Here is a 20,703-nt window from a genome sequence, read left to right on the forward strand (position 1 = left end):
TGTTCTTCACTTAAACCTCGTGCTCATCCGTGAGTATTACTAATGTTCCTGCTTACGTCACTAATTTGCTGGAGTTCACATAGACACCAGAAAGTAACAATTGAGGTTGAAATTGGGAGCATTAATACTGTTTGTTAGTAGTGTTTATTTGGGGCATTTTCTATTTAACATTTTTAAGGCAGTTACAGTTTTCACCAGCTCTTCCCACAGTTCTCTCTGGTCTAGTGTTAATGGTAAAAGAGCATCTTCTAGCATTTTTCAGATTCTTAGAAAAGTATCGATCTAATGGCGTACCTGGCAGAGTCTTAGTGGAAGAGAGAACTTGCTGAGGTTTGGGAAGCTCCCTGTACGTCCTGTGTCTGGGCTGTGGGGGGTGTGGGCTGGCTCTCCAGTGCCTTGGGTCGGCTTGTGTTGGGGTGACTGGGAGGTGCCGACCAGGAACAGTGGCCTCCACCCTTCCAGCCTCTCGTTGTCTGCCTGAGGAGAGCGCCTCGGCAGGCGGGCAGGCTCAGGACCGGTCAGTCTCCGGGCAGCATTGTCATGGGGCCAGAGCCTCCCCAGGACACCTCGGGCAGATTCCTGCATCTGGAGAGGAGACTGGGAGGGTATCGTAACTGTCCTCATCTGGTCCCGATCCATTCCGATCCAAACCGTCCCTATGCCATCAGGGGCTTGCCTTCTCTGAGTTCCCGAGTCTTCTGGAACAGAACAGACTGGGTTTTTGGAAGGGTGGGCTTGTGGGCAGCTGGGTAGGCAATAAACAGAGTGCACCACTGTAATCTGCCTCTGCTTGTTATACTTATGTTTTCTTTTTTCATCCTGGTTTATTTTTAACTCTAGGTGACTTCCCTATGTATAAAAAATAGATTATTAATATCCTTTTTCTGTGTAGCCTATTCTTGAGCAGTTTGGTAGTTCATATTTAGTTACTTTGTATTGTACCTCTCTTCTTTTTTTTTTTGGCCACGGCACGTGGCACTACCTCTGTTCTCTTTAACTTACATGTTTATTCATAGTTTAACTGAATTAAGATATTTAATATTGAACTATCATAGTTCCTTTAGTTTTTAAATTTAACTTTGTAATACATGCTGTAATTATAATAAATATTGATGATACGTTCTTATTTTAAACCTGTTTCTGTAATATTTTTATTTTGCAGTAAATTCCATTAAATTTCATCCATCAGAACAGTTGGCTCTCACCGGTATGTTGATTTTGTTTTTTTATTTATTGAACAGTTATTGCTGACCTGAAAACAGCTGTGTCATCATTCCTTTCTCATCAGTAGCATCAGGATTAGCCACGCCTTTCACAGAACTTAGTCGTTAGTAGATATTTTACAAAATGCACGAGAAATGTATAAAGAAAACTACACTGAGGGGCACTTTTTTTTAAAATGAGCAGTGGATTGCGAATTAGGTGAACTTGACTTGATGTCAGTTTGAACTCGGCCGCGTTCTCCTGGAGGTCTTTTTACGAAGCCCATCCCTGCCACCTGCTCTTCCTGCTCGTGGGAATGTGCTCGCTTCTCTGAGGCCCTGTCAGCACAGAGATGAGGAATTTAGCAGCCCCGAGTCAGGCTCTCTGCTGGCCCGCATCTTTACTCCTTCCCAGGCAGTTTTCCTGGAAAGAGCTGTGGTACCTTGGGTTTGTTTTCATTTCACGTAGTTTAAAAACACCTTGATTATAGGGACTTCCCTGGTGGCACAGTGGTTAAGAATCTGCCTGCCAGTGCAGGGGACACGGGTTTGAGCCCTGGTCCGGGAAGGTCCCACATGCTGGGGAGCAGCTAAGCCCGTGCGCCACAAGTACTGAGCTTGTGTTCTAGAGCCCGTGAGCCACAACTGCTGAGCCTGTGTGCTGCAACTACTGAAGCCCATTTACCTAGAGCCCGTGCTCTGCAACAAGAGAAGCCACTGCAGTGAGAAGCCCATGCACCCGAAGAGTAGCCCCTGCTCGCCGCAGCTAGAGAAATCCTGTGCGCAGCAACAAAGACTCAGTGCTGCCAAAAATAAATAAAATAAATAAATTTTTTTAAAAAGGCCTGTGTGCAGCAACGAAGACCCAATGCAGCCAAAAATAAATAAGTAAATAAATTAAAATAAAAATTAAGAAAAAATAAAATAACACCTTATCATATTGAGGAGTTTTTCCATAAAACTGTCTGACACCTGTGGACCCCCGTGGTGTTTTGGGGACATGGATGGTAACCTGAAGGACAAGTGTTTGTCTAGATCAGAGGTCAGCAAGCTTTTCTGTAAAGGACCAGAAGTAACTGTTTTCATCTTGAGGCCACATGGTCTGAGTCACAGCTGCTCAGCTCCGTTGCCACGGAAGCAGCAGAGATGGTGCACGGATGAGGGGACATGGCAGTGGGCAGTGACCCTTGTTTGTGTTTACAGGGTGGGTGGCTGCCTGGATTTGGCCCATGGGCCAGTTGTGCTGACCCCAGGACAGAGGACAGAAGTGGGACTAATCAGTGCTCTTACACTCAAGTCGATCAGGTGGCAGGGTCCTTTGAGGGTCCAGTTTTAACAGGCCTCCCCCACAGAGCTAGTGGATGCCTGAATCAACATCTGGGGAGTAAAGGAGGCCAGGAGTTGAACCTAGTTATGTGGGCCGTTTGTTTTGTGGTTGTGAAGACATGGAGACCAGTGACAACCAGGCTGGAAAGAAGGGATGAAATCGAGACACGTCAGGAAGCTGCAGTGGGAAATGGAAACATAAAGTAGTGGCCTGGAGAGTGGAGCGCCAGATAGGGGTTTGGACAGGACGCTGACTCGGAGGGAGATGGGCAGGTCAGGCACTAAATCCATTTGACGCCACAGACACGTGCCGCCATCTGCTGCTTTGGGGAAGCTGTGCAGCCACGCAGAGAAGGTGGGGTTAAGACGGTGCTCTCATGGGGGCAGTGGAGGTGGCCCTTTCGCATGTCTGCGGGCCTGCCTGTGCCCCTCAGCTGCCCTCTGTCATTCCCAAGTCCAAGCATCGCCTTGCGGCCTGGCTGGTGATAGCAAGGTCTCAGTACCAAGGGCTGCATGGCCAGCTGTGGGGTGCATCCAGGTTCAGTGGATGGGAACGTGCCCTTGAGTTACTGTAGTTTTGGGTTTCCGTTTTCTTAGGTTGGCCAGATGGAGAATAAAATCTACAGCTTGTAAATTTTCTCTGAACCTTTACAACTTTCCATCCTAAGATGAAGGGGGGTTATTTTTATAGATAATCATTATCTTTGTGCACTTTTGCTGTTGTCAGTAGCATTACGTAGTCTCAGAAGTAGTTGTTTAAGTACAGTCAATCACTTGCAATCCCTCAGGTACAGAACTTAGCAGGAGCCTAGCCAGTGCACGTCTGCACCTCGGGTAATTTCCCCTCTTTCTCTCCTCAGCTTCTGGAGATCAGACCGCCCATGTCTGGAGGTACGCGGTTCAGCTGCCCACTCCTCAGCCTGCAGCCGACACTAGTGTAAGCAGCACATTTACTTACCCTGAAAGCACGATATGGGGTATGTTGGTAGGTTCTGGATGCTTGTGAGTTTTAGGATAAACTTGTAATTTGTGTTGTGGGCCGAATGTGTGTGTCCCCAAAACTCATAGGTTAGAGTCCTAACCCCACATGGGGTTGTATTTGGAGATGGGCCTCTAAGGAAGTCATTAAGGTCAAATAAGGTCACAAGGGTGGGGCCCTGATCCAGTAGGATCAGTGTTTGTAGGAGAAGAGACACCTGAGGGCTCCCTGTACCTTCTCCTTGCACGCACTGAGGAGAGGCCATGCGAGGACACCTGCCAGCTAGGACGCCAGCACTCAACACAGCCAGAGTGCCGCCCCCAGCCTGGCCGCCGAGCGGACCAGGGCCAACTTCTCTGTCTATATCCGGGTGTGTTTGCTTTCACTTTCCTTTCCACAAATGTTAAACATTTACATTAGTTTTTAAAAATTTTATGGCCAAGTTATACTTCTTAATATTTTATGTATTTGATTTTAAACAACTTGTCTGTCTTTCATGTGAGATAAATCCTGTATGTCACTGGTGTGTGTGATATCATTTCATGTGGGTGAAGTTTGTTTTTTTTTTTTGTGCCTGCTTCCTTCTTTTATTTTTTTAATTTAATTTTATTTATTTTTTTATACAGCAGGTTCTTATTAGTCATCCATTTTATACACATCAGTGTATACATGTCAATCCCAATTGCCCAATTCATCACACCACCACCCCCCCCGCCACTTTCCCCCCTTGGTGTCCATACGTTTGTTCTCTACATGTGTGTCTCTATTTCTGCCCTGCAAACCGGTTCATCTGTACCATTTTTCTAGGTTCCACATATATGTGTTAATATACGATATTTGTTTTTCTCTTTCTGACTTCACTCTGTATGACGGTCTCTAGATTCATCCACATCTCTACAGATGACCCAATTTCGTTCCTTTTTATGGCTGAGTAATATTCCATTGTATATATGTACCACATCTTCTTTATCCATTCGTCTGTCGATGGGCATTTAGGTTGCTTCCATGACCTGGCTATTGTAAATAGTGCAGCCATGAACATTGGGGTGCATGTGTCTTTTTGAATTATGGTTTTCTCTGGGTATATGCCCAGTAGTGGGATTGCTAGGTCATATGGTAATTCTATTTTTAGTTTTTTAAGGAACCTCCATACTGTTCTCCATAGTGGCTGTATCAATTTACATTCCCACCAACAGTGCAAGAGGGTTCCTTTTTCTCCACACCCTCTCCAACATTTGTTGTTTGTAGATTTTCTGATGATGCCCATTCTGACTGGTGTGAGGTGATACCTCATTGTAGTTTTGAGTTGCATTTCTCTAATAATGAGTGATGTTGAGCAGCTTTTCATGTGCTTCTTGGCCGTATGTATGTCCTCTAGAGAAATGTCTATTTAGGTCTTCTGCCCATTTTTTGATTGGGTTGTTTGTTTTTTTAATATTGAGCTGCATGAGCTGTTTATATATATTAGAGATTAATCCTTTGTCTGTTGATTCGTTTGCAAATATTTTTTCCCATTCTGACGGTTGTCTTTTCGTCTTGTTTGTAGTTTCCTTTGCTTTGCAAAAGCTTTTAAGTTTCATTAGGTCCCATTTGTTTATCTTTGTTTTTATTTCCATTACTCTAGGAGGTGGATCACAAAAGATCTTGTGATTTATGTCAAAGAATGTTCTTCCTGTGTTTTCCTCTAAGAGTTTTCTAGTGTCTGGTCTTACATTTAGGTCTCTAATCCATTTTGAGTTTATTTTTGTGTGTGGTGTTAGGGAGTGTTTAATTTCATTCTTTTACATGTAGCTGTCCAGTTTTCCCAGCACCGCTTATTGAAGAGACTGTCTTTTCTCCATGGTATATCCTTGCCTCCTTTGTCAGAGATTAGTTGACCTTATGTGCATGGGTTTATCTCTGGGCTTTCTATCCTGTTCCATTGATCTGTATTTCTGTTTTTGTGCCAGTACCATATTGTCTTGATTACTGTAGCTTTGAAGTATAGTCTGAAGTCAGGGAGTCTGATTCCTCCTGCTCCGTTTTTTTCCCTCAAGACTGCTTTGGCTATTCAGGGTCTTTTGTGTCTCCATACAAATTTTAAGATTTTTTGTTCTAGTTCTGTAAAAAATGCCTTTGGTAATTTGATAGGGATTGCATTGAATCTGTAGATTGCTTTGGGTAGTATAGTCATTTTCACAGTATTGATTCTTCCAATCCAAGAACATCGTATATCTCTTCATCTGTTGATATCATCTTTAATTTCTTTCAACAGTGTCTTATAGTTTTTTGCATACAAGTCTTTTGTCTCCCTAGGTAGGTTTATTCCTAGGTATTTTATTCTTCTTGTTGCAGTGGTAAATGGGAGTGTTTGCTTCATTTCTCTCTCAGGTTTTTCATCATTAGTGTATAGGAATGCAAGAGATTTCTGTGCATTAATTTTGTATCCTGCAGCTTTACCAAATTCATTGATTAGCTCTAGTAGTTTTCTGGTGGCATCTTTAGGATTCTCTATGTATAGTATCATGTCATCTCCAAACAGTGACAGTTTTACTTCTTCTTTTCCAGTTTGTATTCCTTTTATTTCTTTTTCTTCTCTGAGTGCCATGGCTAGGACTTCCAAAACTGTGTTGAATAATAGGGGCGAGAGTGGACATCCTTGTCTTGTTCCTGATCTTAGAGGAAATGCTTTCAGTTTTTCACCATTGAGAATGATGTTTGCTGTGGGTTTGTCATATATGGCCTTTATTATATTGAGGTAGGTTCCCTCTATGCCCACTTTCTGGAGGGTCTTTATCATAAATGGGTGTTGAATTTTGTCAAAAGCTTTTTCTGCATCTATTGAGATGATCATATGGTTTTTATTCTTCAATTTGTTAATATGGTGTATCACATTGATTGATTTGCGTATATTGAAGAATCCTTGCATCCCTGGGATAAATCCCACTTGATCGTGGTGTATGGTCCTTTTAATGTGTTGTTGGATTCTGTTTGCTAGTATTTTGTTGAGGGTTTTTGCATCTATATTCATCAGTGATATTGGTCTGTAATTTTCTTTTTTTGTAGTATCTTTGTCTGGTTTTGGTATGAGGGTGATGGTGGCCTCATAGAATGAGTTTGGGAGTGTTCCTCCTTCTGCAATTTTTTGGAAGAGTTTGAGAAGGATGGGTGTTAGCTCTTCTCTAAATGTTTGATAGAATTTGCCTGTGAAGCCATCTGGTCCTGGGCTTTTGTTTGTTGGAAGATTTTTAATCACAGTTTCAATTTCAGTGCTTGTGATTGGCCTGTTCATATTTTCTGTTTTTTCCTGGTTCAGTCTTGGAAGATTATACCTTTCTAAGAATTTGTCTGTTTCTTCCAGGTTGTCTATCTTATTGGCATAGAGTTGCTTGTAGTAGTCTCTTAGGGTGCTTTGTATTTGTGCGGTGTCTGTTGTAATGTCTCCTTTTTCATTTCTAATATTATTGATTTGAGTCCTCTCCCTCTTTTTCTTGATGAGTCTGGCTAATGGTTTATCAATTTTATTTATCTTCTCAAAGAACCAGCTTTTGGTTTTATTGATCTTAGCTATTGTTTTCTTTGTTTCTATTTCATTTATTTCTGCTCTGATCTTTATGATTTCTTTCCTTCTGCTAACTTTGGGTTTTGTTTGTTCTTCTTTCTCTAGTTCCTTTAGGTGTAAGGTTGGATTGTTTATTTGAGATTTTTCTTGTTTTTTGAGGTAGGCTTGTATTGCTATAAACCTCCCTCTTAGAACTGCTTTTGCTGCATCCCATAGGTTTTGGATCGTCGTGTTTTCGTTGTCATTTGTCTCTAGGTACTTTTTGATTTCCTCTTTGATCTCTTCAGTGATCTCTTGGTTATTTAGTAACGTATTGTTTAGCCTCCATGTGTTTGTGTTTTTTATGTTTTTTATCTCATAGCATTGTGGTCAGAAAAGATGCTTGATATGATTTCAATTTTGTTAAATTTACTGAGGCTTGATTTGTGACCCAACATGTGATCTATCCTGGAGAATGTTCTGTGCGCACTTGAGAAGAAAGTGTAATCTGCTGTTTTTGGATGTAATGTCCTATTAATATCAGTTAAATCTATCTGGTCTATTGTGTCATTTAAAGCTTGTGTTTCCTTGTTAATTTTCAGTTTGGATGATCTGTCCATTGGTGTAAGTGAGGTGTTAAGATCCCCCACTATTATTGTGTTACTGTCGATTTCCCCTTTTATAGCTGTTAGCAATTGCCTTATGTACTGAGGTGCTCCTATGTTGGGTACATATATATTTATAATTGTTATATTTTCTTCTTGGATTGATTCCTTGATCATTATGTAGTGTCCTTCCTTGTCTCTTGTAACATTCTTTATTTTAAAGTCTATTTTATCTGATATGAGTATTGCTACTCCAGCTTTCTTTTGATTTTCATTTGCATGGAATATCTCTTTCCATCCCCTCACTTTCAGTCTGAATGTGTCCCTAGGTCTGAAGTGGGTCTCTTGTAGACAGCATATATATGGGTCTTGTTTTTGTATCCATTCAGCAACCCTGTGTCTTTTGGTTGGAGCATTTAATCCATTCACGTTTAACGTAATTATCGATATGTATGTTCCTATGACCATTTTCTTAATTGTTTTGGGTTTGTTTTTGTAGGTCCTTTTCTTCTCTTGTGTTTCCCACTTAGAGAAGTTCCTTTAGCATTTGTTGTAGAGCTGGTTTGGTGGTGCTGAATTCTCTTAGCTTTTGCTTGTCTGTAAAGCTTTTGATTTCTCCATCGAATCTGAATGAGATCCTTGCCAGGTAGAGTAATCTTGGTTGTAGGGTCTTCCCTTTCATCACTTTAAGTATATCATGCCACTCCCTTCTGGCTTGTAGAGTTTCTGCTGAGAAGTCAGTTGTTAACCTTACGGGAGTTCCTTTGTATGTTATTTGTCGTTTTTCCCTTGCTGCTTTCAATAATTTTTCTTTGTCTTTAATTTTTGCCAATTTGATTACTATGTGTCTCAGTGTGTTTGTCCTTGGGTTTATCCTGTATGGGACTCTCTGCACTTCCTGGACTTGGGTGGCTATTTCCTTTCCCATGTTAGGGAAGTTTTCGACTATAATCTCTTCAAATATTTTCTCTGGTCCTTTCTCTCTCTCTTCTCCTTCTGGGGCCCCTATAATGCGAATGTTGTTGCATTTAATGTTGTCCCAGAGGTCTCTTAGGCTGTCTTCATTTCTTTTCATTCTTCTTTCTTTATTCTGTTCCACAGCAGTGAATTCCACCATTCTGTCTTCCAGGTCACTTATCCGTTCTTCTGCTCAGTTATTCTACTATTGATTCCTTCTAGTGTATTTTTCATTTCAGTTATTGTTTCTGGAAGTTTGCCCATCTGCACTTCATTTAGTTGTTTTTCTGGGGTTTTATCTTGTTTCTTCATCTGGCACATAGCCCTCTGACTTTTCATCTTGTCTTTCTTTCTGTGAATGTCTCATGTGGGTAAAGTTTTAATGTTTGTAACAAAAGAGGTTGCATGTTGAGAAGAATGAATCCACAGGCTTAAACCACAAACCCCTCGGTTACATGCTTGCTTGTCCTGTAGGATACAGATGCACCTTCTTTGGATAATCATGCGGGGTCTTAGTTATCCTTTTTGGTGACTTGATCTTCCTAGTTTCTGTTGAGGGCGGCTCTTTGCTGTGGAGTCTACACGTGTTCAGCCCTTCCCTGTGCTGCTCCAGCGAGGGGAAGTTTCGCCAGGCAGAGGGCGCTGAGTGATTTCATGTAGTCAAGCAAACGTTAGGTTTCCATTTACGTTTTGGCTGTAATTGTTAGAGGATTATAGTAATCTTCCAGTTTTCATATCTCTGCCTGTGAATATTCCTTTACTTTTTCTCTTTTTAAACCTTTTAAATGTTGTTCTATTTAGAGATGGGTTAAGTAATTAATGAATTCCAGTAATGAGTAAGAATGAGTTTTCTTTAGGTAAGTGGTCTTAACAATTCATTTTTAATTCAGTGTATTATGTATTTTATTTTAACACAGATTTTTCCCTCGTGGAATTTCCAAAGTGTCAAGTGCTGTGCTTAATGCATGCGTTCACTCAAGAAACAGTGAGCACTGGGGGAGGACAGGGCAGAGATGAGCATGAGGACTGATGCTCAAGAAGTTCAGGAGATGAGTTTACATTGTATGGATTTCTTTTTCCAAATAGAATTTAAAAAGCACCAATTTTGTGAGAGGGATTATTACATATAATACTTAGATTAAAAAACTTAATAGTTTATTTAGAATGTAAGGTTGACTTTATTTTCTTTAGGATTTTGTTTGCGTTGGATGCAGGGACTTTTCTTGCTTGAAAGTTGCTGCCTCAGGACTTGGGGGTTCCCTGGGGGCCCCAGCTTGAATTTGAGATGCACCTGAGGTGTGGTCGGTGCCGGGACCACTCCGTGATCTGCCATGAAAGGAAGACCAGGTGGCGCTCCCTCATTACTGCCCAGCCTGAGCCTTGTGCTTGGATGGGCAGCACTGGTTTTCTTAAGCTTTGCTGGCCAGTCTTGGCTCAGGTCACATCCCTCTACTGTGTTTGTACACATGACATACATCCCTGCGCTGTGTGTGTCCGTGTGTGTATGCACGACATGTATTTCCATACCTATGACATCTGCTCCCATACCCATGTGTGTGCACTTGTGCCCACGTGTGTGTCTGCCCCCCACTGGCCCATACGCTCTGTGAGGCAGGGCCCCAGGCCCGCATCACCTCTTACACGAGTTCCACGTGGACACGCCAGGCAGCGGCCATCTCCCCTTCTCTGCTGTGTGACCAGCATGTGGTCTGGCACCGTGTAAGCACCTGATAAATATTTGTTGAATGAATACACAGTATTTTCTTAAAGACCTGCAGCCTAGGGTGACTATTAGGGGTTTTTTTTATCCTTAGCTTTTGACAAAAGATTATTGATAATGTAGGAAAATAAAGTGAACTCTCATGTCTGTTAACATAGCAGTAGAATTCTAAACGTGTTTTAAATAGGCTTCTGAGAACTGAATGTTCCTTTTTTTTATTGTGACAAATTATTGATTTTCAATTGTGTTTAGTTTTATTACATTTCTCCTAATCTGTGATGAAAACTTAAAATGTTGAAAATCATTTTATTTTCCCCCCGTTATTGGTTAGTGGAAATGAACTGTAGCTCATTTGATGGTGTAGCTACCTCATTTTTTCTTCTTATGTTTGGCCCAGGGTTTTAGCCAAGTAGGAGATGGTGAAGTTGATACACAGTCACTGAGCACCACTTAGTACCAGACACCCACTGGTGTTGGTCGTAATGGTGGTTAAGTCCTAGAAGGACAGACAGTAACAGTGCGATTGTGCAGCCGTGTCTGGCAGGCTCAGCATTCCCAGGGAACCGCCTCTCTGCTCTCCCCCAGCAGCAGCTCTGTGGCGAGGACGAGGTGGAGTGCTCCGACAAGGACGAGCCTGATGCAGACGCGGACGCATCCAGCGACTGTCCCACCATCCGGGCGCCACTGACATCTCTTAAGAGCCACCAGGGAGTGGTCATAGCCGCCGACTGGCTGGTTGGGGGCAAGCAGGCGGTGACGGCCTCGTGGGACAGAACGGCGAACCTGTATGACGTGGAGACGTCGGAACTTGTTCACTCCCTAACAGGTGTGCAGGCACTGCATTCCCGGTTGTGTGCAGACAACATCTCGTCTAGAAGGACTGTTGGTTCTCTTGGTGCAGCTGTGATTTTCAGAACTCCTTTATGATTAATAGAGCTGTTGGCAGTTAAATTTATCTTATCTTTGGGGGGGTTAATTGCATCTAGATACATGCAGTATCTAGATATTTGAATGTGGTTGTTGTATTAGTTTTCTTTTGCTTTGTAACAAATTTCCACACGCTTAATGTCTTGAAATAACATGAATTTATCACATTGTGCCCCTGGGTTAGGAGTTCTGGGCACATGCTTGCTGACCCTCTAGTTCTCAGGGTGTCATGGGTGGAGTGAAGGTGTTGGTGGGGGCTGTGCTCTCACCTGAGACCTGGGGTCCTCTTACTGCCGTTGGGAGGATTCCTTTTCTTGTGGCCCGTGACTGAGATCCCGTCTTCCTGCCTGTTGTCAGCTGGGGGCAGTTCTCAGCATCCAGAGGCTGCCCTCAGTCTCCTGTGGCCACTCCAGAGGCATCTCACCATGTGCTGTTGGCTTTCTTCCAGGCCAGCAGGAGAGCATCTCTGCCGGGACCCTTTGGGAGGGTCCACCTGACTAGGTCAGGCCCATCCAGGACAATCTTTCTTTGGATTAACTCAAAGCCATGTGATTTGGGGGCCTTAGTTATATCTGCAAAATCTGTTTTGCTTTATAATGTACCAAGATTACCAGAGCATTTGCGGGTTCTGCCCAAACACAAGGGCAGGAATCCTGCAGGGTGTGTACTAGGGCTGGGCATCTCTGGGCTGTCTCAGAGCTCTGCCCATCACAGGCCTTTGTGCGTGTTTATCGGTGAGTGCCTTTCCTCATTGAGTGATAAAGGTTGTGTTCTACCGAGTGCTCCACCTATGTATTATTAGAGGTTATTCTGCAAGTGCGGAATTTGGAACTGTACTTATTTACACACTCGGCCTGTTGGAGATCTGCCCGACCTTCCAGCCATCGGGGTCAGGAGTGTCCCACCCACACTTGTCCTGCTCTTCCAAATGCACGAGGGGAATGGACACAGGTCCCACCTCGACCCCACACACCGTTCCCTCGACTCCTCTTACCGGCAGCATAGCAGGGGCCTGCCTCCCTGTGACCGTCTGCCCTTCGTCTCTGTCGCAGGGCACGATCAGGAGCTGACGCACTGCTGCACACACCCGACCCAGCGGCTGGTGGTGACCTCTTCCCGCGACACGACTTTCCGTCTGTGGGACTTCAGGGACCCTTCCATCCACTCCGTGAATGTTTTCCAGGGCCATACGGAGTGAGTCTCAGTCGCTTAGATGTCTCTTTTTAACTATTCGAGAAAGAAGTTTGGCAGGTAGACGTTAAGACTCAGTTCTTATTTTAATTTTCAGTGTTAATTTCCGACTCCACCGTTTTTCAGAATGGCTACTCTTTCCCAAAACACTTAGGTTCATTTTGGAAGATTTCACTGATGTCCCCTCCTGAAACTGGAGGCGGGCAGGAGGTGGGGAAGGGCCAGGAAATGCTCGGGTCGTGGCGTGAACATCAGAGCAGTTCCCTGCCCCTCCTCGTCCTCGTGCTGGGCTCATTCTTGTCTAGTCTTGACATCACGCTTGTTTGCAGGGCTGTTCCGGGAGAGTCCCCACGTCCCACCCTCTGTCTGGTGGGCAGAGCTGCATCCCGACAGCTTGCCCCCCACATGCTTGTTCTCACCCCGTGTGACCTTCCCAGTGAGTGATGCCCAGCCTCCCAGCTCCTTGGCCTGCAGCCTGGCCCTCTCCCGGCGGCCCCGTGCAGCCCCCAGTGGCACTCCTGTCACCCGCAGCTCCCGACCATGTCCTGTCACCTGCCCCCGCTGTCCCGCAGGGTCCCTCCTGTACGGCAGCGCATCCGTGAAGGCCGGATCGCGGCCATATCAGCAAACGCTTCTTGGCAGATGAACCTGCTTGTCGGCTGCTTCAGTCTGATTTTCTGTCTTTGTCATACAGTCCTGTAAACGAATCCATTTTCTGTGTTTAATGTTAGGTACTAAGTTTTAGATTTAATATTCAAAATTAATAAATGTTCGAAAGGAAGCCAGGACAATGTTCTTCCGGAACCTCGAGGTCGAGAGTTGGTGTGTACAGCCCCAGTGCCTGCCCAGCCGAGTGTGGGCTTCAGTGGGAAGGCCCTCGTCTGCCGGAGGGACGTGCTCCTACCAGGGGGACCCCGGGCTCCCCCAAGCCCCTACCTCCTGGGGCCGGTCCTGTTTGTGGAGGGGGGACCCTGCTGGGGTGCCCAGGGGCCCAGGAGCAGCTGCTCTTCCCTGCTTTTCAGGCAAGTCACTCAGGGCCCAGGGAGCAGAAGGGACCGTTCGGTCAGTGCGCTGGACAAGCCAGGACTCTGCCCGCACAGCCCTACTCCTTAGTCCGCACGTCTTTTTTCCAAGTTTCTCATTTTAAAAGTTTAAGCATAACATAAAAGTTGAAAGAATAGTCAGCAAATCCCTAATTACCCTTCTCCTAGAATCACCCATTTTTGTTTCTCCACATTTGCCTCTGTCTCTGCAGACACATGTGCAAAGGGCTGGATGTACAGCACGCACTCGTACTTTCTTTGGCTGAGCCTGTGTCTTTGAGAATAAGGACATTCTCTCAATACCATGGTATCGTTTCCACCTGAGAAAAATAAAAAACAGCCTGTGACAGCATCTGACATCCAGCCTATGTTCACATTTATCCCTGTTGTCTCCAGAGAATCTTTTGTTTTTTTAAAGTTTAATTGAGATTCATTCATTACGTTTAGATACTATGTTCCTTGGTCTCTCTTAATCTGGGGCAGTTCCACACATTTTGTTATCGTTATTTTTTGTGACGTCAAGTTTGTGTGTGGAATGCAAGCCAGTCTCTTGTGGAACGTGCACCCTCTGCATTTCTTCTGCGGCTTCCTTTCTGCCGGAAGTCTCATAGCCACTGTTGTGTGTGCCGCGTCCCGCCCATCACTGCACGACTGGGCCCGCTGGCCTGGACCACAGGTAGTGTCTGCCAGGTGTCCCCACAGCCGTGAGGGTTGACACGTTGAGGTGACCTTCCACCCAGTGAAAGGTCTCAGCGACCTTCCACCCAGTGAAAGGTCTGATGTCATCGAGGGTCCTTGCCTGAATCAGTTATTCCTTTGAGAGTTGGGAAGGGATGGTTTTGCTGATTCTGTCCTTTCTTCTGCCTGCGTAAGCTGGCACTTTATTCACTGGCATGGTTGAGAGTTAATGCAGCCTCGCGGACCCTCCTACTCAAGGGTGATGGGCCTTTGTGGCCGTGAGTATGAGCGATGCTCAGGCTGTGCCAGATTCACCGCCAAGCGCCCCGTGGCTCCTCTTCCACAAGACCCTCACTTGGCCAACTCGCCGCCCTGGCCCAGCAGGCGTCTGTCCAGACTCGCCCTGCGCCGTCCACCCCAGTCTCCTCACTGAGCTGGCCCTGCTGGTGGTCCTGGACCGAGTGGAATCTGGCCGGAGATCCTGGGCGGGTGGAGGAGTCTCGCATGGAGGACAGGCAGTCTGTCTTGTGGCGCACGGGCCTCTGCCCTGTCCGCTTGAGCCTCCTCTGCCGCACGGGGTAGGGTAGGCCTGCGGGGGCAGAATCCAGGAGGCTCCCCTGGTGAGTGCGGAGCACGGTGAGGACTCGGTGAGTCCTGACAGCCTCCTCTCCGTCTGTGGGTAAACCGAAGCAGGGTCCTCAAGATTGCCGGACTCTGATTTTGGTTCCAGGGAGCTCTGTCTCTGTGTTATTTGAAGGGTCTTTTGGTCACGTTCTATTTTCAGTTGCTCTATTTAACTTCTGAAAGTTTTTATTTTTGTTTTGCACAAAAAGCCAAGAACTTACTTGTCTTACTGGGAGTCGATGGAGGAGCCTGGTGTAGCTTTGAGAGCATGGTAACAGTGGCCTGTTCCCACCTGTCTTCTCTGACTGTGGAAGGTAGCAAGTACTGTATCATGTTTAAAATACCTGTTTAATTGTTGGTCTGTTTTTGCAGCTGGTGGGTGTGTAAAACGATGGCTGTTTTGGAGAGAGATACTTACGAGGAGTGTAACCGGGGATGAAGGACTTATTTCCAGTGTGTGACACAGTTTCTTAGGTTTGTTTTTTCTAATGGGATCAGGAGTGGCTTAGAGTTGACAGGATGCTGGGTCCGCCCCTGGGGACCTCTCCCAACCCCGACCTGAGACGTCGGTTCATGCTTGCGATCACTTTTACTACGAGGACTCGGGAGCTTTTGGATGGTAATAGAATATACGTAAAGTACTGCTCTTAGAGTATTTACGTTTTTTCTTGCTCTGTTAGGATGAGCTAGCATATTTCGTTGATGTGTAGATACAAACATCAATTTTAAAAAGTTCTCTCTTTGGTACTAATTTCCTGCAGTAAGTGTCAGAGAAGGGGAATCTTTACCTTTTTTCAATCCTTCGTGAATTGGTGGGCCCGGTGAGGGGCTGGCTTTTGTGTTTCCCGTCGACTTCACGGTTGCGGCTGCACTGGGCCCCGCAGGCCTTGCAGAGGCCCCAGGCCGCGTGGTCAGCAGGTGGGGCTGCAGGCTGTTCTGGAACCACCATCCCACGTTACATCAGCTGCAAGCCTCTGGGAATGACTGCAGTTTGGAAAAGCAGGAAGTGAGACATTTTACAGGCTTTCAGCTAAGGACTCTTCCTAGTCCCTGACTTGACTGCTGCCTTTTTGTGTCTGACATGGTTCTTCTGGGGTCGAGCCATATGACACGTGGTACCCACGGAATGTACTCCCTTTGCACGGGGATGTAAGTGTGGACCCACCAAAAGGCGTCCGTTATCAAAACCAGAGTAGAGGGAGCGCTGTTCACTTTGATCACTCGCAGCTCCGGGTCTCCTGCCTCCCCTCACATCTGTAGGGATGCCCATGACCCCCCGTGCTTGTCCGCATCTGTCCCCCGGCCCCAGGGTTGGCCGTCCTGCCTGCACTTCCAGCCAGAGACAGTTGAGATGTCCTCTCGGGAGTTCACTTCAATGCCTGCAGAGCTTGCTCCTGGGCTGGGAGGTGACTGAGTTTTTTGGGATGGTTTTCTTGATCCTTTTAACCCGATTCTTTTCTGAACATTAAAAGCAACACTCAGAAGTGCTGTTCTCAGGAGCGTTGCTGTTCTTTCCTTGTGTCGCCCTAAAAAGTCCACGTGGAATGTTTTCAGTGGATCATCAGTTAAACAGAGGCTGTATTTCTTAAAATTATGTGACCACATATTTCACATTACTATGATGTGGAACACACTTTGGAAAAGCCTATCTTAGGGCATATTTTCATTTATAGGAACTCGGCACAAATTCTTTAGTAAAGAATGTTAGACTCTCACATCTTTCATAATGTGAATAATTCACTTACCTATATGGGTAATTGGAATTTTCTGTGTTGGGTTTTCTTAAGGCAAGATGTAGCGGTATAGGCTTCAACATTACGGCTTAGTTCTGCAGTCCAGTTTCTCTGGGAGCTGGGAGAGAGTTTATTTTTCCCTTTTCATTTTCTCTTACCAGGTCTTTGTTACTGGGTGCGGGATCTTTAGTTGCGGCACTTGGGATCTAATTCCCTGACCAGGGATTGAACCCGGGCCCCCTGCTTTGGGAGCACGGAGTCTTAACCACTGGACCACCAGGGAAGTCCCCTATGCCTTTTTGAGAAAGTAGGGTTTGAGATGTTACGCTTCACTGTAAGATAAAAATCTGTAGCCAAATGGGTTGCCTTGAGATTTATGCTGCATTATTTTTGCTGGGTAGAGAGAGAGCTCCCAGATGGAAGGTCTGTTTTAAGGTTTTCCTCATAAATTTTTAGAAAAGACAAAAAATGAGCCCTTTTCTTTTTTGGTATGTTATGTTTATTTTCATTCTGTATTTTAACATAACAGGATTTACTTAGTGGAATTGGGGGGCTGTATTATTGGACTAGCTTTTAGTGGCCCAAGGTGTACCAATTTGCATGAAAAGTAATTTTAGAAACCTTATATAACAAACTGTTTTCCTAATATTGGGAATTGTAGTGTGTACTGTTCTTGGAAATAATAGATATGTTTAATTGGAAAAATTTGGAATGTCACAGGAATTTCAACTCTTGGCAGTTTCTGTCTCATGTATTTCTGTCATCAGCTGGAATTGAAATCCAGTGCTTTTTATCTGAAATGAGCTAAATCCTTATGTATTCATGTGTTTTCCACCTGACAGTGTAACTCGGGGAGTGAGCCACTTCAAGACAGCCTGGTGGGGACAGTACCTCGGCTCCTCTGCGTACCTTGCGTGCAGTCCGTGGGGCTGGACTTCGACCTTGTGGGCTGTGGGTACAGAGACGTTCCTGCAAGTGGCTCTACTATAATAAAACCTATACTTAGGTTAAAACCACTGCTGCTCTTGAGAGATGCCCGTGTAGACTGTCCTCTAAAGCAGGGGTCCCCAACCCCTGGGCCACAAACCGGTATGGGTCCACGGCCTGTTGGAAACCGGGCCACACAGCAGGAGGTGAGCGGGGGACAAGCAAAGCTTCATCTGCTGCTCCCCATCGCTCACATTACTACCTGAACCATCGCTCCCGTTACCACCTGAACAAACCCGCCCCCCTCCCCACCCCGTGGAAAAATTGTCTTCCACGTAACTGGTCCCTGGTGCCAAAAAGGTTGGGGACCGCTGCTCTAAAGGGAGGCTCCTGATCCCTCTCCTCCCAGCACCGCTGCCTCCTGTGGAGCTTGGTAGAGTCGTCACCCCCCCTGTTTTTTAGATTCATTTTGTTTTGTTTCAATTGCTATTAAAAGGGACTTGACAGTTGAGGCAGTCACTGGTCATTAAGCTTCCCCCGTGGGTGGCCGATGACTCCAGTCTGTACCCAGCTGACAGTATTTACACGTGCGAATAAATTCTGGCATTGAAAATATCTGAAATTAGCTCAGCACGGGTAAAATATCTGAGAATGCAAAGTTTTTTGTTTCTTTCTTTTTTGCCTTGATTCTTTTCATATGATTGTAACTTCATCCCCCAAATGTGAACTTAGGTACTTTCTTGCCTAAAGAAAATAAGACATGACATCTAACAAAAACTTTTTTTTAAAAAGTTTAGAGATTATAATGATTGCTTTAAAGTTATGACATTTTCATATGCTTCTCTTGCCAGATACCCAGAGATCTAAATTCTAGATCATATGCTTACGAAGGTGAAAGTAGCTTTGAATTTTGTGTCGTGCTGTTGACAGTTTTCTTTATGCTAAGTTTTAAAGAGAAAAAGTGTTTTGACAGTGTGAAACTTTTAACTGGGTGGTGGTTCGATTTAACTGTTGAATTCTGTGCTTGGTCAGCGACACAGCGTGTGTGCAGGCCTGTGCTGGAGGCGGGCGGCAGGTAGGGGTGGTTGGTAGACCTCTGCGCTGGTCTGAGACTCTGTCATTCCTGGTCATGGTCTTCAGCCCTCGTCCGTGATGAGGAGGAGGAACAGGGATAGCAATGACTGCTGGAGGAAGGAGAGGCCCGGGGCACCACAGGGGCCTCAGAACTCGAACCTGAACTCCCTCCAGTTTACAGCCCCTTCCCCACCTGCCTGGGAGTCTGCCTCTGTCTTCTGTTTGCTTGGGTAGATTGAAAACAGTTTCATTTGGGGAAGTGTAGAGACTTATGTAATTTCTGGCAATAGATGGTTGATATCTGAGGTTACCATCAAACCAAGGCTGACAGCGTGAACTCCCCATAAATTGCCCCGTTTCTGATTTTCTCAGCTCTGTTCGCCCAAAGACTGCTCAGATTCCTAGAGACTGGAGTGGCAGCCGTGGTCTCAGAAATGTGATCTGACCGCAGTGGTTATGAATCAGTGGATGTTTGTCTTGTCGTGGAAATGGGCAGAGGGCATGAGTGGTGGTGCGCAGCAGCTGCCGGGTGGGCGCGTGCACCTCGCACACGTGGGCACTGTGTGGAAAGATCTTGGGAGTGTCTCTGTGTCAGCGGCTGAGGAGCCACCTCCTTCCTGCTCGCTCACCTTGGCTTTAGAGGTAGGTAGTGGATATACAGTAATTTAATTACTGATCCCCGGTGATACATTTAAAAGTTGTTTGAAATTCAAGAGATAGTTTTGAAAAGTAAGAGGAGATTTAATATTTCTCCGTTTATCCTTTTTAAATTCCTCATTGAAGAAGGGCTGATTAGTAACTAATAAAAATAAGGACTTAAGGAAATTAGTACATTTAAATGCCTCTTTGTTGTGAGCTGATTGCTTCACTTTTCGTTGAGGTGACCCAGAGCAGCATCGTCAGGTTATTCACACAGATGGACACCTTCCCGACTGCGTCGTTACAGCCTCACTGAGACCTACACGAGGCACGTCTGGACCTGACACAGGTGTTGGCAGGACCCCCTGAGCGACGGCGAGCAGTGAGCAGAGTGGGGAGGGGCAGCTGCCGGGCAGAGCCTGGCTTTGGGAGGTGGTAGTGACGACGGGAGGTTAGTCTTGGCTTACGTTACACACACACACACGCATATGTATCTGCACACACATCACGGTCTGTGCAGCCTGTAACACTTCTGGACAGACACGTTTACATGTGCATGTATATGTTTCTGCACACACGTCATACTCCGTGCAGCCTGTGTCACTTCTGTTGGGAACTCCACACGGTTCTGAGGCACATTTGCACACGACCTCGGGCTGTCAGGACCCTCCAGCACCTGTTGTCCAGCGTTAGGGGAGTCACCCCACGCTCTGGTGGGAGAGACGCTTCGGGTGGACTCCTCATTATACCAGTGAAGGAGAGGTGCCTTCCCAGCCCCGGGACCATCCCCACAGACCCAGGCCGGGCCCGCTGGCTCCAACTGTGCAATTTAGGGCCAATCTACTAACATATTTGAGAGTAAAAATCTTGTAGTTCCTAATATATTTGTGACTTTTATCTTATGAATAGGGCTTGTTTACATCATATTACTTTCAAAACTTACGAACAGATGTTTTCCTTTTGGAAGATTTAAAAAATAAACCTTTGAAATTCTTTACTTCCAAATTTTTATGCACAGAATCACGTCACATTGATACTGGGACATTGGCTGTTAATTGATGAGCATGTAAGCAGATAAACTCTTGGACTCAGAAAACCAGGGGATGGAGCGTTAAAAAACTTGAGGGAGATCACTCCCCCCCCCTCATTTAAGTGGAATACGTTCCTCTCAGATTTCTTTAAATTATTGATATAATTGCAGCATTCAAATCTGACTTATGGTTGACTGTTACGTTGTTTAGTAAGAATGAAATCATGACCAGGTTTCACAGAAAGGAAATCAGAGTCTTGACCCTTGATACTGCAAGTGTGAAGTTATTGTATCAACCTTACTGATTTTAACTCTCTGTAATCATTTTAAATCAGGTTGTGTGGACCTGTCATCTTTGAATAATCTGTGGAAAAGGTTCTTATTAATTCGGTTAATAAAATGCTGAGGAGAATTTAGCCTAGTAATAGCAGTGCTGTTTTGACTCCCCCCTTGGAGCCCCTCTCTGTGGCCATGGCGGGCATGTCCCCAGAGCTCTGGCATGGGTGCCGTTGGTAGGAGTGTTGGTGT

The 20,703-nt window shown here is 45.3% G+C and overlaps 1 protein-coding gene across 7 annotated transcripts in view; it reads left to right on the forward strand.

The window, feature by feature from the left end:
• The window catches only part of WDR37 (WD repeat domain 37), a 90,589-nt gene that overhangs the window by 26,591 nt on the left and 43,295 nt on the right, over positions 1–20,703 (forward strand). For 5 of the 7 annotated variants that reach the window (XM_082386079.1, XM_082386080.1, XM_082386082.1 and 2 more), the window contains 4 exons: positions 1,163–1,207; positions 3,389–3,465; positions 10,895–11,135; positions 12,289–12,430. In XM_082386079.1, coding sequence (XP_082242205.1) covers positions 1,163–1,207; positions 3,389–3,465; positions 10,895–11,135; positions 12,289–12,430 — 505 coding nt within the window. The remainder of the gene's footprint in view (positions 1–1,162; positions 1,208–3,388; positions 3,466–10,894; positions 11,136–12,288; positions 12,431–20,703) is intronic. The other 2 variants (XM_082386085.1, XM_082386084.1) reach the window with 1 other exon arrangement.

The sequence above is a fragment of the Balaenoptera borealis genome, assembly GCF_965194805.1.
Source record: "Balaenoptera borealis genome assembly, chromosome: 3".
NCBI lineage: Eukaryota > Metazoa > Chordata > Mammalia > Artiodactyla > Balaenopteridae > Balaenoptera > Balaenoptera borealis.